We start from the raw sequence: 18,349 nt of genomic DNA on the forward strand, positions 1-18,349 counted from the left end.
TGGTATGTTTTCTACCCGTTCATAAAAATACACTACAGTAACATACTCATTAAAATATTATAAATGTATATGTGGGGACCCCCACCCATCAATTGTCTCTAATCAATGTCTCATTTGAAAATGGTTTACAGTATGTGTATTACCTTGTACCTTGCCTGTCCTGATTTAACATCTGTCTGGCTTCAGATAGCTGATGTTTGCTCTGTGAGGAGAGTGCAGTCCTTCAGACAAGCAGGAAGGAGTTAAACACAGATTTATGTACATGAAAGAAAAAAAAAGGGGGGGGGGCTCCCCTCCCCTCCCATCACAAGAGGTGGAGTTTGGACTTGAAAGTTTACTATGGTTATTGTTTGATTTATTCAGAGCTCAGGTGCAATGCACCCAGAAACCTGCCCGCTGCTGCTCTGCTGGACTTCGACCCTCAGAGAGCGATATCAGCTGTCTGTCAGTCTGCCTTATCAACAGATTAGGTCTGGTGGCTTTCACGAGTCAACCTGTTAGTGAGAGGAGTGGGACTGATAAGGACGGTCAGCTCGCAGATAGTTCCACTTGGGAGCAGAGCAGTCCCGGACAGTGTTTCGGACCTCTAATCCAAAAACCAACAAGAATCCCCAGAAGATCTTCAGAAAGCATTTGAAAGCTTTTATTCCCCGAAACAGACATCATGTTGAGTAAAGATCTCCCAGACATTGAGGTAAATTATTGTGTGTATATCTGTTTCTTGTTTTACCTTATCTTATCTCTAGTTACTGTCCTCATAACATACTGTGTATCTTCAGGTGGCAAATAACCTTGTGTGGAGGTTAAATCCACCTCCAACTCATAGCAAAACATGTATCTATGCTAAAATTAATCTTGATAATATAAATTGACAGTGCACATCATGGTATATAGTATCAAACTAATGTGAGTTAAGTTGGGATAAGCACTTAACAGAATGATGGTTGTTCTCCTGTTGATCACTGACTGAAGGTCATGGCCATGTCATTACTAATACTAGCACAAGTCTTCCTATCTTTTTACAGGACCACAAACCTTGTATGATCATGTTTGGTGGCAAAGTAACTCCTCCGTCAGGGTTTTTGTTGTTACACAACAGTGGTAAGGAGAGAGTATAAATATGTGGTCTGTGCACCTGTTTGAAAATACCATAGTAGAACAAAGTCACTATGAATGAATTGATCAGCAAATTCAAATAACCTTTACACACTTAAAATCCTTAGAGGAATTTGTACGAGTACAAATAGGGTTTGTTTAGTTTAGTTTGGGGATTGGCCCCCACCACTTTAGACAGAACACTAATCTGAGGCCTCACAAGGAGCTGCTGTGCACATGACTGAACCAGTGCTGGACTGGTGTAATGGTTCTGATCTCTAATAATGGCAATTTAACAGCAGAAATCTGAATTAAGTCTGAAGAAAAGTATATACATACGGGAAACATATTCTGACTTAGAAAGACTTTTGGACATTTGGAGTTATTTGGACACCATTAACACTTTAGTAGTAGTTTTGTTACGTAAGAATAAACCATCGTTATTAAGTGTTGTTAAGGGAGAATGAGTGGTACTACCACCTTATAAGGCCCATACTGAGCAAAGCATCCTAACATCGTAATTCATGTACAAGTTCCTTACTTACTATCAATAAGCAGTAATTCGGAGGTTATTGATGGAAAACTCTTAGTTAACGGCCCAGTGGTTGTAGAATATGGTCATGCAGAGTAAAGCATTATTAAGTGCTTTACAATGACTAATAAAGAGCCAACATGCAGATCATATGTATGCTAATAAGCAACGAGTTCTAGTTAATGGTGAATGTGTACCCTAATGTAAAGTGTTACCAAAAGAACATGCATGTGTTGCAAGCCCTGTTCTTTGTTAAACAATATCTATTCTGCCTCTTAACATGTCGCAGCAGTAAGGATTAAAAGGATAAAAAGCCATTTATGACGGCTGTCATTTAACTCTATATGTTTTGAGACTGAGATTCTGTATGCATGGAGCAAGTGATAACTTAATAACTGCCAGATAATGTAATAACTTCACAAAAAATGACTCAATTGATTGACAGTGTAAAGAAGCCTGATGTCAAACGGTTGTAAATTGGATATAGAAACATCTCATTTTAATATTGGGAGTAAACTGATGATGGCAGTAAGTTGTTGAGAACTGTTTTTTATCTTGGTTATTAGGTAAGGCTTCAAATTGGACTAGTAGAACATGAGCCAATCACATGTAACTGCTAGAAGTTTTGTTCGGTTGATAAAAGTTACTTTTTAATGTGAAACTTATCTCCAGACCAACATACCATTATATGTTAATATGCTTAGGTCTGTAATTATCCCATACCTGGAATCAAAACCTAAAGAATTAGTAAAGCAGCTTATTCCATACAGGACAAAACATACAGGACAAAACAGGACAGCAGTCATTCAGTGGTCTTACAGTAGCCATAAAATCAGTGAGCATCTTGCTTTCCTAATTGGATATATTTCCTGTTGTGACAGGATGTCAGTATAATTTATTCCTTCATTTCCACTCTTATGTATTCACGCAACAGGTCACATAACCTCAGTGCATTGACCTGGCAGCTTGTCATTAATTATCTTATGATCTTGACCCCAACGATCCAAACAAGCATACTTCCTAGAATGTTCCATAGTTGTGTTTTTGACAGTAGATCTGTGTGTGTGTGTGTGTGTGTGTGTGTGTGTGTGTGTGTGTGTGTGTGTGTGTGTGTGTGTGTGTGTGTGTGTGTGTGTGTGTGTGTGTGTGTGTGTGTGTGTGTGTGTGTGCTGTAAAGACAGATAACAGTAATAGTTCATGAGTAACAGGGGGAAAGCAACATTAAGAGTTTCCGTTTATAATCCACAATTCTAAAACTTTTGGTTAGTAAAAGGATGCAATTTATAAAACTAAAACTCCCTAATGAAATGAAACAATATTTCATTAACACATTATTATTGCACAGGTCTTCACATAGTGCAAGAAATGACACGTGTTATTCCAAATGGTTAATATCTGATTTTGGAATGTCACATAAAGACAAAAACTCCCAAGATTTCTGTTCAAGTACTACCGACGAAGAACTGTGAAGACAGGGCACATCCAGGAAAGTGCCAATCCATAAACTTACCCTTCCAAACAGTTATGATGATGCCAAACATTTTCTGTCTCTGTTTATCAAGAAAATTGACATTTAGGCATTTTTAAAAAATAAATAAACAGCCTATCTTTGCTGTGATTTGATGGATGACAAAATTGGAATATAATACTAATACCATTAGGAGTAACTACCGAAGTCAAAAGCTGCCATGTTTGCGATATGATTTTTATCCTGTTATACTTATTGTGTTATCTCAAGATAACAAAGTTGTTTTCTTGTGATAATGGGATACATTTGTCGTTATCTTGAGAAAACAGTGAGAAATGTATTCCATTATCACAAGAAAATTGCTTGGATATCCTGAGATAATGACATAACTAGCTTGTGATCTCGAGATAATGAGATAGAAAAAATACATATTGCAGCCATTTGGCTTCCATAAGTAACACAAAAAAAAACGGGTCACCAAAAAACTTTTCTGGCACTCTTCAAATCTGTTTTCAGGAGTGGCTAACCCTGAAGCGTAGAATACAATTCTATTTGTGTCTATCAGAGTCTAAGACTCAAGAGTCTTTACCGATGTGTTGATCTGTTTCACCTAATTTCGTACAGAGCATCCTGGCTCTGAATCCCAGGGTAAAGACTCACGCTGACATCATCTCCACGGCAAGCAAGAAGAAAGAAAAGAAACACTGGAAGAGAAACCCTGAAAGGAACTGTGATGTAAGATATACCACACACACACAGAAACACGCACACCTCTGCTTTGGTTGTGTGGTTTAGCCAATAGCGTTTGTTCAATATTTTCCTCCTCTGCGTCTCCACACTTGCTTTACTCTCCCCTTTCCCCTGTTTCCTTTAAATTATTATTCATCTTTCTGTTTCCTCCACCCTTTCTTTCTCTCAGTCTTGTGAGAGGTTAGAGAACAACTTTGACGATATCAAACATACAACATTGAGCGAGCGCGGAGCTCTGCGAGAAGCACTGAGGTGAGAATGAATTTTGCTTTGCTATTTTTTTTAGATGCAAAGTACCACTTCCAACTAACTTGTAACACACACACACACACCATCTCACAAACTCACTCAGTCACATTTAGCAGCTTAAAGGTTCTCCACAAGGAAGAGCTGGTGTTCATTATCAGATGAATTCTACACCTCTTAAGTTGCGCCACCTTATAGGACAGGAAAGTAATAGCACATCGGTTCAGAACTGCAGATGAAGACACGATGTAGCCTCCTACAGGCAAAGAAAGTAATAGCTGCTACAATTTTAACACTTGTGCCACCCGCAGGCAATGTGTGTTACTGCTGCAGTGTTTAGCCATGCTAGCAGCATGGCTCTAGTGATGACTGAAATATCTATTGGATAGATTTCCATGAAATGACTTTGCCTTTAGCGCCACCATGAGGTTGAGATCTTTGTTTTTTAGGGAAATGTCTCTTCAACAATTGGATAGATTTCCATAAAATTTGGAACACACATTGACGTCCACCTCAAGAGTTTTTCCTCTAGCACCACCATCAAGTTAAAATTTCAGTTTGTACAATACCTTGGTGTACGACCACAAACCTGCAAAACTAATGACATTCCTGTCAGCCTCAGCTGTACACTTTGTGTTTAGTGCTAATTAGGCAATGTCAGCATGCTAACACGCTAAACTAAGATGGTGAACATGGTGAACATTACACCTGCTTAACATATTGTGAGCAATGTTAGCATGGTGACACACAGTGACTGGAATGGATTGCAGCCTTTATCAATACATCATTTCATTTTCAAGCCCCTATTTATAGGATTTTAAAAAGTTTGACTTTCTAGTGATAGTATCAAAAGAGAAACTGTCGCAGGCTGCAATGCACGCTAATACTTTGGGGGGTTTGTACATTTTTGGATGTTGTTGACTTCACATTATGTTTGATCTGATGCTTGCTGCTTTTGTCATAACTTGGTTAAACTGTCAAAAAAAATGTGTTTAGGTGTCTAAAATGTGCGGATGCTCCCTGTCAGAAGAGCTGCCCTACTAACCTGGACATAAAGTCATTTATTACAAGCATCTCTAACAAGGTACTGTAAAATATATACACACAAACACATTCATGCATCCACGTGCACATTTTTGAATACCAGTTCTATGATGTGGAAGATGTGTCAATGTCATGATCTTCTTATTCATGTTTGTGTGTATCTATGTGTGTGTGTATACCAGAACTACTATGGGGCAGCGAGGGCTATCCTTTCTGACAACCCCCTGGGTTTGACCTGTGGAATGGTTTGTCCCACATCAGAGCTGTGTGTGGGAGGCTGCAACTTATATGCTTCTGAGGAGGGACCCATTAATATCGGAGGGTTACAGCAGTTTGCTACCGAGGTACAACATTTTGAGCTGTCAAGTTTTCTGTATAAAACATACACTAAACCACCAACTACTCAGAAGACTCAGCTGTAATTAGTTACAACCAGTTGTAGGCATGTCACCATCATTTCATTTCTATGCTGATGAGTATGTGTATATTCTTGTACCTTTTGAGGACCCAAAACATTTTTAATCAGCATAGTGCATACAGATACACAGCTATCATACTATTATCTATGCAGATGTCACATAACAAAATAATTAACCATACAACAATGTCTTTAAAACTCAGCATGTTCTTCACAGGTGAGTTCATGCTTTCAACTTGGCTTTAGATTTAAGATTAAAATAATGATTTGGTTTACGTTAGGGTAAATGTTAAAGAATATGTGACATTTCAGAGAAGAAAAAAAGTTCTTTCTTTTACAAATGAAAAGTAAATTCATAAGCAAGAAATTACACCCCTGCGAAATTCAGGAGCTACACTCAGTGGTTTTGCTGCTGCAGTCTTATTTGGTTGGTGTGACCACTAGCTTATGGTGGCTAATGTTAACTAATGTTAGCAGATTTTAGATAGATATTGCTGTGTAACTGGCATTACTAAGTATTTTATTATTCTTGAGCATAAAAATTCTTGACCTTATAGTTTGACCAAATTATCTTTCATCAAGGTCCACTTACTAGCTTTTTCAACCCCATCTAACAGTCTTCAGTCAGTGGATTGGATTTGGATGTATTTTGCTCAGTTATCAACTGTGGTCAAAAGCTCAGATGAAACCTTGTAAGTTGGCAATTGTTAGGTTTCCATGCAAATGTAATGCAAATTTTAACTGAATTTTGAGAAAATCTGCAAAAGAAAATGCAAATTATAGCGTGTTACCATCCAGTGCCGTTATGCGAATATTATGCGTGTTGGTTCATTGAGATAGACAGCTGGTGGTGCTAATTTTCCAGTTGGGTGCCATTAAACCATTGCAGAAGAAGAGGGCGCAATAAGATGACGTTATTAAATGCAATATATTTTGCAATATCTTGAGAGTTTTGTTTTTTTTGGCCTTTCCACTCAGGTGGAGTTTATGCACAAATTGAAAATGCACATAAAAACAGGTGGATGGAAACCCACCCATAAAGTTAAGATGTTCTGGTCGAATTTATGACTCTTTTCTACTTGTACTAGCGTAATATATATATAATATATTCTAAAATTAAGCATCATCATCTTATTGCCAGTTGTGAACACAGTGGCCACTGTTCAGCAGAAGTTACGTAGGCTCACTTTAAAGGTGTGGTATGCGATTCTGGAGAAATCCAATATCATGACAAATACCATGATATAGAGCGAACAACGACACAGCAAGTAATGTAACTAATGTCAGCTTAGTGTGTTAGCTTAGCTAGGTTGTGGGTTAGCAAACTGTCCCTACAGTTGCTGCTGCGAAGCTAACACGAGGAGGACGAGACGGTTTCCCAGAGCCAGCACAGCAGCTCCAGACAGCGACGCTCACAACTCTCCTGCTGCTATAGCTAACATCACAACAGCAGCAGATCTTGGCAAACTAGAAAGTAAGCTGAATGTCCGTGGGCAAGTCATTGAACGTTCCCTGACGCACAAATCATGGCTGGAATAGTGTTGTGTGGACCAGTCCGAGCCACTTTGTTTATTTCGCATTCACAGAGCCAGGGCTGAGTACACACACCAGAGGTTTTTCAGCGCAGACACTGAACGGACAGCTAGCGGACCGTGAGGAGATATTCAGTGAATTTGACAAAAAGACGTGTACTGGATTAGAATCATATACCGCACCTTTAAAGTCAGCCATGTTGTGTTGAGAGTTATATTAGTGTTATGATATGACTGTACTCTATTAAAGGGCAAGTGTATTATTTCAAATGTGTGTGTGTGTTTTTTCTTCCTAGGTGTTTAGTAAGATGGGCATCGCTCAGATCAGGAATCCTGAACTCCCACCAGCCAATGAGATGCCAGAGACTTACCACACCCCTATTGCCCTGATTGGTTGTGGCCCAGCGTCAGTCAGCTGTGCTTCCTTCCTGGCCCGTCTTGGATATGATAATATTACCATATTTGAGAAACAGAAGTATATTGGCGGGCTTAGGTAACATATCATCATCATCATCATCATCATCATACTATATATCATATCATGTCAAAGATAGTAAAGTATGATGTTATATTGTATCAGTGAAATTCTTTGATTACATTTATTGAGTTTTAAGACAATATTTATTGTTGCACTACAGTTACAAAGACTGGTCTCTGTGACAAGGACTGAATGCAGGCCTGTTTAAATTCATCAAAACCAGAGAAAGGCAGACTCATTGACAATGTTGAGAATGAGAATGACTCCTAAAACCTCTTAAACAAATTTTCATGGTAGAAAATCAAGATGGCAGGAGGAGAGATATATGAGACAATGTCAAAGGAAAGGAAATTCAACATTCAACAAACGTGTTTGCCTCCCTGCAGCACATCAGAAATCCCTCAGTTCCGACTTCCTTATGAGGTTGTCCAGTTTGAAATAGACCTGATGAAGGACTTGGGAGTCAAGGTATGGCCTATGGGCACTCCTATCATGCTCACACAGATTTTTAAGTGGCCATACTGTAAAATGCTGGAATACATATGGCATTATGATGTGTTGAGAGTTTTCTGATCATTGAAATCCTTACATAAGTCTTGTAAAATGTGTGTTTGTGTGTGTGTACACACCAGGTGGTGTGTGAGAAGGAACTAGGTGTTAACAGCCTGACTCTGACGTCCCTGAAAGAGGAAGGATTTAAGGCTGTCTTCATTGGGATTGGTGAGTGCCTCTTGAAAAACATTTCAGAAAATAGCTTTGCATTTAGCTTCATGGGTGCGCATTATAAGGTTTAGCCATTTGGGTTTTACACCTTTTAATCCATCTTTAATAGTGGTAAACATACAGTATGTCTATGTGTGTGCTTTCAACTGTTATGCAAGCATAGTATCATACAGTAAATGAGTGTGAGTCTTTGGTTTTTAAGTTTGTAGAATTGTCATAATGGACATACTGGAAGTTTTGGACTGCTCCATTAACAATCGTATCTGTTCAAACAATTTTAGGATACACACTCTTTTTATTCCAATGTATGTGTGTGTGCATGTGTTTATGTATATGTTTTTGCATGCGTGTGTGACTCCAGGACTCCCTCAGGCCAACAGAGCTAAAATATTCCAGGGTTTAACCATGGATCAAGGCTTCTTCACTTCCAAAGACTTTCTGCCAATGGTGGCCTCAGCCAGCAAGAAAGGTACTGTTGTGAACACAAAGACACACACACACACACACACACACACAAAGCATGAAAATCTAACAGGAAGTGGGCTAGTTCAAATGTGAAAATGTTTTAGTGGTGAAAGGTTTGCAAAGTATCTCAGAGTCAGAGACAATCTCTCATTACCATGTCTCTCTGTCTCTGTCTCACTCTGTCTAGGTATGTGTCAGTGTCGCTCTTTTCTGCCGGAGTTAAGGGGTGTAGTAATAGTGTTGGGGGCCGGTGACACTGCGTTTGACTGCGCCACCTCTGCTCTTCGCTGTGGAGCCAGGAGAGTCTACGTCTGCTTCAGGAAGGGATTCACTAACATCAGAGCTGTTCCCGAGGAGGTATGGATGAGGGATAGATGGGTGGATAGATATATAGGCAGAAGGATACATAGAGAATATCGAATGTGTGTTTTTTCTGTCAGATGGAGTTGGCTAAGAAGGAGCAGTGTGAGTTCCTGCCCTTCCTGTCTCCTCGTGAGGTCATCATGAAGAACGGTCGGGTTGCCGGTTTACAGTTCTGTCGCACCGAGCAGACCGAGGAAGGTGATTGGCTGGAAGATGAGGACCAAGTTGTCAGGCTGAAGGCTGATTACATCATCAGTGCCTTTGGTTCCATGCTCAACAAGCCGCAAGGTAATTAACCAATCAGCTGAGTGACACACTAACTGATCAACAGCCCTTTGCTTTGCCCTGAACTAATATGAGTGTTGAAAATTAATCAGAAGATCTGTGTAAATCTTCATCTGGTTTCTGAAAGGTATCTGTATCTTTGCATTTGTGTGTATTGTATTTTTCTGTAGTTTTTTTTTTTTTTTGGGATGTTTATATGTTGTATGTATTTTGATAAATATAAAAAAATATTATTTTAAAACAAGTAATATGGGCATTTGAAGGCAGATGATTTGCATACCATTATGAATTTCTAAACCTAAATCTTTTTTACTTTATTTATTGAACAGGGGATGACTGTGATATATGTAATCAACCAATAAGGCTCACCGCAAGTTCCTGGTCTCTTGGTCTGACAGACTATGGAAAATGCTACATAACAGAAATTGAGTCGTTGAGCTTTTCAGATTTGTAGGAGTTGTTAATGATTGATGCAGTAGGTGAATGCAGCATTAATGGGGTGATGACATGTTTTCATACATATCTGTTTCACAAGAACTCGCAACACTGTAGAATGCTCCCTTTCAAAAACAGTTATGTTTTAGCAGTGTTTTCACACATAACCATAATTTGTCTGTGTATAGTGAGTGAGGCCATGGCTCCTGTGAAGCTGACCCGCTGGGGTACTCCAGAGGTGAACACAGACACCATGCAGACCAGTGAGCCCTGGGTGTTTGCAGGAGGAGACATTGCTGGTTTGGCAAACACCACGGTGGAATCAGTGAACGATGGCAAACAGGCCTCATGGCATATTCACAGATACATACAGGTAAATTAGTCTCTGCTTCAAACATTCACCACATTTTGAGGGATACTCTGTGTGCGTACCTGACATTTGTTATTGTGTCGTGCTGTGGTACGTTGATGTGCAGTAGGAGCTACGACTTTTAAGACTTGGCAGACAACAGAAGCCTTTTTTAATGTGATAAGCTATACCAAATTATTCTCTATATCATATTTGCTTCTTGTTTGATTTACGTTAGATTTTCTGTCAACACAATTCATGAATCTAAGGTTGTTCAGCAGCCAACTGTTAAGTTTGGGATGTTCAGAGCTTCATACGAGCACATGAATACATCACACAAAGAGCAGGCTGATTTCTTTCTTATAAACTCTGATTACCATCACAGTCATGAGTAACAGGACTTGGCTTTTGGACACAGAGTCAGATCCAGGAGCACATGGTGATGTGTTTAACTCAGGCCTAACTCTATAAAATGTAATATCAGTGATGTAAGTAACATATTTGTCCTGTCTCCCTTCCTTCTGCAGTCCCTGCATGGACAGGCAGTAGACCCAGTTCCGAAGCTGCCATTGTTCTACAGTGCTATAGATCAGGTGGACATCAGCGTTGTGGTTTGTGGAATAAAGTTTCCCAACCCGTTCGGCCTGGCGTCTGCTCCTCCCACCACCAGCACAGCTATGATCAGAAGAGCTTTTGAACAAGGATGGGGCTTCGCTCTGACCAAGACGTTTGGACTGGACAAGGTACAGTGTACACACACACACACACACACACACACACACACAAACCAACCCACCAACATCTAAATTTTGCCAGAAGTGGAACCTTTTGGAGCCCACTTTTACAGCCATTTACCCATTTTACTGGTATTTTGACTTGAGCCTCGTTCAGTTTGTTGCAGGTTTATTTATAGTCCACAGGTTTGTCTACATTTACAAGGCAGTCCTTGAAATCTAACAGAGAAGGTAATGTCAAAATAAAAGTAGCTAAATAACATTTTCATTGTTGATTAGTCTGCCAATAATTGTCTTGATTATCATTTAGTCTGTAAAATGTCAGAAAAAAAGTCCATCACAGTGTCGTAAAGACCAATTTAGCATATTCAGACAGTTCAACAGTCCAAAACCAACATATTTTCAGTTTACTGTCATGACCAAGAAAATCAGCAAATATTCACATTTGAGACGCTGGGAACAGTGATTTTTTTTTTGGCGTTTAAAAAATGTATTTATCGACTAATTGTTTCAGCTCTAAAGTTTTGACAATGTCATAACATTGAGATTCTGTAATTCAGTAAAAGCCAAAATAAATCAGTTTTATCTTACATTTCAGGGAATGCCATTTTCAATAGCTCTACAGCTACAGTAATAGATGGCATTACTAGAAAAACGCTCATTTACATGCATGACATGGAGCTGGATTTTGAGTTCATTTAAGCTGACAGCTGAGTGAAAAGGTTAGGAAAACACTCTTTTCACAGCCTCTATAAATCTGTCTCTGCAGGACCTGGTGACAAACGTGTCTCCTCGTATTGTACGTGGCACCACCTCAGGTCACGTGTATGGACCAGGTCAAGGCTCCTTCCTCAACATTGAGCTCATCAGTGAGAAGACAGCAGCCTACTGGTGTCAGTCAGTCGCCGAGCTAAAGAAGGACTTCCCTAATAATGTAAGTCACGTCACGTCACGTCACGTCACGTCACGTATGTTCCTTCACGGACAAAGTTCAACAGGCAGAATGATGTCAATTGTGTTCTCATTGCAAAACAAGATGCAGCTCTATCTGTTGTAGTGACTGCCTGTGTAACAGTGTTAATAGATTTGTGAAACTATTTGCATTGTCTGACATTTGAAATCTAACTTTTCCCGGTCCCTCTGTCAGGTGGTGATCTCTAGTATAATGTGTAGTTACAACAAGGAAGACTGGACAGAACTAGCCAAGATGGCAGAGGTGAGATAAATCACATGTCAGTAACAAAAATCATCACAGAATATACATAGTATAACTATTGTGTAATTATTATTATGTACATATACAGGTAACAACTGTGTGGTTTGTGAAGGTGTAAAATAGAAAAATGTGTGTGTTTAGGAATCAGGAGCAGATGCATTGGAGCTGAACCTGTCTTGTCCTCATGGGATGGGGGAGAGAGGCATGGGACTGGCCTGTGGACAGGTACACATGCACATAGATTTACTTGTCAGAAGCATACAGTATACATTAACATACTGTATACTTGTAAACATTTTGCATACAATCTTTTACATCATGTTCAGCTATATTATAGAGGATATCATCTAGTGTAATCTTTCAAAAATTAACAATTTGATATGCTAAATGGTTTGTGTCTTGACATGTTGGTGTTTTTACGTCTTTGTCATTAGGACCCGGTGTTGGTGCGCAACATCTGTCGCTGGGTGCGTGCAGCCATTTCCATTCCGTTCTTTGCCAAACTGACACCAAACGTTACCAATATTGTTGACATCGCCAAGGCTGCTCATGAAGGTCAACACACTTCACCACAGCACGGACACTTCTTTTTCCCCCCTCCATATCAGTCGTGCTTCTGTATTTTATTACATCATTTTCATTGTATAGTGCAAATAATTTAAATTCAACAATGTATGTATGTGATGAGTGTCTAGCACACATATTGATTGTTGTTATTGTTGTGCTGTTTTATAGGTGGAGCAGATGGAGTAACAGCCACCAACACAGTCTCAGGTATGATGGGACTGAAGGCCGACGGCGCCCCCTGGCCGAGTGTGGGAAAGGGCAAACGCACCACGTATGGGGGGGTGTCTGGTAAGGACACACACAAACATACAAGCACATACACGATCCCTTGTAACTGTTAGTTTCCAGTACAGCAGTTATAGAAGGGGACTTCTAGAGAATAAGTATTGCACTTCTAATAAACCTTGGGGGACTCAAGGAAGACAGATTAAAAAGAGAATGGTCAAAATGAAAGCAGCAGAGGCCACAGTATCATGATTTTTAGCCTAATGTGGGTCAAGCTCCAAAAACACTAGATCCTACACTTCCCATAATGCAAATTCATAGAGTCTTTGGTTAAAACCTCCCTGCCTGGTAAACGCCCATGTTTTTCAAACCCCTCCGGTTTATAACGCAGGCTTTCTTTTCTAAATTTGTAGTCTCCAAGCCCAAACTGAGACAATCCAGATGACATCATCAGGGCCACGTTTAAAAATGTTTGGAACGCACTGCCACAGAGAACCTTATAGAACCATTTTCAGAGGCTGTGTGGCACGCCTCATGATGAGTAAACTCAATTTTCTGAGCAAAATTGGTGAAGTATTGAAATGAGCTGAAACCAAAGGCTGCCTGGAAGGCAGGAGGTCTAGATAGAGTTTTAGGTGTAGGATTTGTAGGTAACATGAAAAGACACCAGTATTATTTTTGAAAAGATTCTTGAATGACTTGAATAAATTAAAGTGACACATGAAAACACATTGAGCTAGCCTTTAATGAAGCACTTAGTAATATTAACAATGTGTGCAGGTAATGCCATCAGACCCATTGCTCTGAGAGCAGTATCGGCCATCGCCAGAGCAATTCCCGGTTTCCCGATTCTGGCCACCGGAGGTATCGACTCAGCAGAGGCTGGACTACAGTTTCTTCACGCCGGGGCCTCGGTGTTACAGGTGATCATATTACTGTGCCGCCTGCCAGGGTGAGGCTGAAGTCATGGTTTCCTCATGCACTCTAAAAAATAAGATATCAGTCGATCACTGTTACTATCACGCAGTTGTTGTTGATGTAATAACATATTGTGCAATTGATGAATACATAACATTTTTAAAAGAAGCCTTTAATCTGAACTCTCTTACTGTTTAACATCACTGTGGATGACCTTTTATTTCATTGACTACATGCTATGTTCCTACATGTGTGTTGTTTGTCATTCGTAGAAAGAAACACTGTCCAAATATTACAAGTTACATCCGGTAAAGAAAAGAGCACTGATAATAATGTATAATTATATTATGTATGAATGAGCCAGAACTTATTTAGATTATCCAGTAAGGTTCATGCTGTCCTTTCAATCCAGAGAATAAAGTCTTGAACAAGCTCTGTGGTGGAGGGCAGCGTGGTGTAAACAGTGAGAAGTTCTGCAAAACAAAGCGTTCCTACCCTCTTGTTTTAACGAAAGCTACTGCGGCTAACAAAAGTACTGTAAGTGCTGACAGTATAAACCAGACATGAAAGTGGGTTTCTGAAAATAATTAATTCATTTAATAGAGCAATTTGAGGAATACGGTAGAAGCAGTGACAAGTCGCAGTCTTTAACAAAAATATACAAATTTGTCTTTACAAATTGCAATAATTTGAAGCAAAATCAAATATTACATTGTTTGATTTTGATTATGTTTTTGTCGATGCCTGTCTCTCTTCCTGTGCCACAGGTGTGCAGTGCAGTACAGAACCAGGACTTCACAGTGATTGAGGATTACTGTGTGGGTATGTAACTGTGTTTCTGGATTTTCTATGCTATATTCTCCTTGGTGAAAAGACATTAAGCAAATCTAGCATATTTGACCCTAAAACAACAAATGACCAATAGTAGATGTATTTTACAATTTCATGACCCATAACTGTCTTTTTTAAACAATAAAATGCGTGAATTTACCATTGAGATGTATTATTCCTAGTTTTTAAAAATGTATACACACTTTGGTCTGAAGAGTTGTGTATACACACACTTCGTATGCCCTCAACGCTCCTGAACTAACCACCAACCAAAAGTGTTCCACTGTATCCAGATGCTACTGCTTTGAGATATTAAAACTATATGATAATACCTTTATGGTGAATCTGTGTGTTCAGGTCTGAAGGCCTTGTTGTACCTGAAGAGCCTGGAGCTGAAGGACTGGGATGGTCAATCTCCTCCAACAGAGAGACATCAGAAGGGAAAACCAGTTCCCAGACTGGAAGACCTGGTTGGAAAGGTACCACTAACTACTGCTGCCATTAGCACCACTACTATGTAGAAGAAGTAAATCAGAGGCAACTGGATTGGTTGTTTAGTCTTGAAGATGCCTGTTAGAAGAGAGGCTCATCCAAGAGGCAGAGGACGTTTTTTCAGAAGCTTCCCCAAACACCTACATTTGACTAACTACTTCTCTATTTATCTACTTCTTATTATTCTTCTTATTCTTTTTTTATTTACAGTTTTGCATTTATACAAGAGATAGATTACAGAAAAAGGAACATTACACAACACTAACAAATACATTATACTGATAAACCACACAACCACACATAACATAGAGAGTACAGCACCACATAATTAAATATATTATTTATTTAATCATGTGTATTGGTGATCCTAACGTTACCTGACCTGTAAGGGGAACCACGTTTCAGAATCACCTCAGATACAGATACTAGGGGCAAAGGCGCCACAAGGTTAAACTATATAATTTAATTGCAAATAATGTGGAAAGGCAGCTCCTCACTAAATGCTGGAATTGGAGGAGGAGTGAATCAACACCCTGTACAGACCTGAGACAGTCTGCTTGTTTATCCTGAAAATCTTCATGGCCCTTCTACTGCCATCCCCACTTTGTCTGATTTTATACTTCTGCAATTCTTTTCTACTCCCACTAGTTTTCTATTACTTCTACTAGTGCCATGAATGACTGAAGGCACAACCATTCAGTTTATTAGAAAGTTTAACCAATAGTTCCTCTTAACGGCTGACTTGCGTGCATGCCTTATGTGTGTAGAGCCTCCCTAGCTTTGGTCCATACCTCCAGCAGAGGACAGAAGCCATCGCAGAGTACAAGAAAAAGCTCAGAGACGGCTGTAAAACTGATGCGATGGAAGCTAACATCAGCCGGGTCAGCACGCCCATAAAACCTGTTCCTGCTGTCAAGGTATGGCACACCCACACACACACACACACACACACACACTATTCCTTTGGATGTATTATGCTTTGTTCTGTTAAATAAGTTTTTAACCAAGAAAAGGTGTGTATATGCGTGTGTGTGGTGACGGGTGTGTTTGTAGGATGTGATAGCCAGAGCGCTGCGTTACATTGGAGCATACCAGGAACTTGACAACATGGAGCAGGTACCCATTTTCCTTGCATGTATTGTAGCCATTTTAGATTCTAAGAATAATACATGCACATTTGAAGTGAGATTGTTGGCTCTAAAACGAAACGAAGCACAAAGACCATGTGGGCGATCATTCTTTATGACATTCTTGACATCTTGACATAACCCACAGGGTCTTCTCATGATCATTATATAAAAAAATGTGTGAGGTTCTGATGTGGTAACTATCTGTACCAGAGGTTTCTTTCTGTCTTGTATCACAATATAAACTGGTACACTAAGCGTCCCTATCAAAATATTCCAGGAATGTCACACAGGTAGCAGCTGCTGTGGTACTAAGAAAACAACTGCCAGACTCCGTGTGTCTGTGTATTACTGTATGTTGGGTAGAGACAAAGAGTAGTAAAACCGACGATTATTCATATGAAAGATCACAGATAATTACGATAAAATAAAATGACTGATCATAATCATGACCCTCCCCTGTGTTCTCAGGTCCAGGCTCTGATAGATGAAGAGATGTGTATCAACTGTGGTAAATGTTACATGACCTGCAATGACTCTGGATATCAGGTATGTCAGCCTGTCTGTATGTGTGTTACATGAAGATATCTGTCTCTTCCTCTGTTTTTAAGACTTATCTGCCTCAGTCCTGTAACGTGACTTGCTCACTGTCTCCCCAGGCTATCGAGTTCGACCCAGACACCCACATTCCCATCGTGACTGACAGCTGTACGGGCTGCACTCTGTGCCTCAGCGTCTGTCCGATCATAGACTGCATCAGGATGGTTACCAGGACAACGCCCTATGAACCCAAGAGGGGTGTGCCCATTAGTCCTGTCTGCTAACGGAAAAGACAAACCAAAACTTTCCACCTATTTAATAATGAGATTAGATATTATAAAGTTCTGTTTTATGACTAATTAATCTGCCACATGAGGTTTAAGACAATTGTAACTGTAGTAAACATTGTGTCCCATTAATGCAAGTCATTTGGATGATGTAAAGAGTTCAAAAGGGATAGAAAAATTCCATCCAACGTGTTTATCTGCTTGATAGTGAAGGAGGGGTGGGAGTTTATGGGAAATGTAGTCTTGATTTTAAGAAATACTAGCACCAAAAATATCACTGGAGAAAGAGGCAACCAACCTTTTTAAGGTCAAGGTTCACAATAATGGTATCAAAATACATTTGTCAATAATTTAACTATAATTCTGACTCAAATTATGTTAGCAATTGGAGATTTTGCTTAACACTTTATGTTTAATGAGATTATGGATGTTTCAAATTAAACATGTATTTACTGGATGTTTAATGTATTAATGTACAACGGAAATGCATCTTTGATATGGTCTATGATTTAAATAAAGTTTTTCTGATCCCAGCAAACCTCCTGTACACTGGTGCACAAACTAATATGATTCTTGATTCTTGAATGATCAGACACAAGTCGGAGCAGGAGGTCAGTAGTAGGACATGTAGGACAGACATACACATACTTTATGTCCTGTCACATATCTCAGACATCGTGGTACAAATTGGGATGAAACTCATGGACTTTGCATTTCAACACTGTACTGACTGCTCTGAAGGAACTGCCACAGTTGCAGACAATGGTGGTTCATTTATATTTAGCAATACCCCAATGTGAAAATACTCTGTTACAAGTACATTTCTGCATTCAAAACTTAAGTAGCCTGTCATCAGCAAAATGTACTGAAAGTACTATATTAAAGTTAGTATTAAAAGTAAAATACATCATTGTGCAGAATGTATGTCAAATTATATTTATATATTGTATTATTTCCAGTGGTGGAATGTAACATAAATTACATTTGTTTGGTACTTTATTTCCTCCTTTGTAAGGAGCCATTCTGTGAAATGAGTACTTTTACATTTGATACTAAAGTACATTTTGTTAATAATACTCATGTTCATGTTCTCATGTTTACATCATGTCATTGCTACTTTTACTTAAGCATAGTATCTGAATACTTCTTCCACCACTGATTATTACATTATCATAATTGATGCATTAATATGTAAGCAGCATTTATTGTGGCTGGTAAATTTGAAGTAG

General features: G+C 39.3%; 1 protein-coding gene across 1 annotated transcript; it reads left to right on the forward strand.

Annotated features, from left to right (window-relative positions):
- Positions 1–379: 379 nt before the first annotated feature.
- Positions 380–17,667, forward strand: dpydb (dihydropyrimidine dehydrogenase b). Its single transcript, XM_044219978.1, has 25 exons — positions 380–694; positions 3,720–3,830; positions 4,015–4,097; positions 5,088–5,175; positions 5,318–5,479; positions 7,382–7,578; positions 7,950–8,031; positions 8,196–8,283; positions 8,648–8,755; positions 8,939–9,108; positions 9,192–9,402; positions 10,023–10,207; positions 10,711–10,926; positions 11,687–11,851; positions 12,065–12,133; positions 12,275–12,358; positions 12,568–12,688; positions 12,869–12,988; positions 13,706–13,848; positions 14,611–14,665; positions 15,032–15,153; positions 15,934–16,083; positions 16,220–16,282; positions 16,765–16,842; positions 16,953–17,667. The coding sequence occupies exons 1-25, from the start codon at positions 665–667 to the stop codon at positions 17,115–17,117; spliced, it is 3,066 nt and encodes a 1,021-aa protein (XP_044075913.1). The 5' UTR covers positions 380–664; the 3' UTR covers positions 17,118–17,667.
- The last annotated feature ends 682 nt before the right edge of the window (positions 17,668–18,349 follow it).

Source organism: Siniperca chuatsi, linkage group LG13 (genome assembly GCF_020085105.1).
Source record: "Siniperca chuatsi isolate FFG_IHB_CAS linkage group LG13, ASM2008510v1, whole genome shotgun sequence".
Taxonomy (NCBI): domain Eukaryota; kingdom Metazoa; phylum Chordata; class Actinopteri; order Centrarchiformes; family Sinipercidae; genus Siniperca; species Siniperca chuatsi.

Excerpts from the sequence above, each read along its gene's own strand:
- dpydb (XM_044219978.1), top strand. The coding sequence starts at position 665 with ATGTTGAGTAAAGATCTCCCAGACATTGAG. Across the intron at positions 8,284-8,647 it reads GGCTGTCTTCATTGGGATTG|GACTCCCTCAGGCCAACAGA; the intron begins GTGAGTGCCTCT and ends GTGTGACTCCAG. Across the intron at positions 12,359-12,567 it reads TGGGACTGGCCTGTGGACAG|GACCCGGTGTTGGTGCGCAA; the intron begins GTACACATGCAC and ends CTTTGTCATTAG.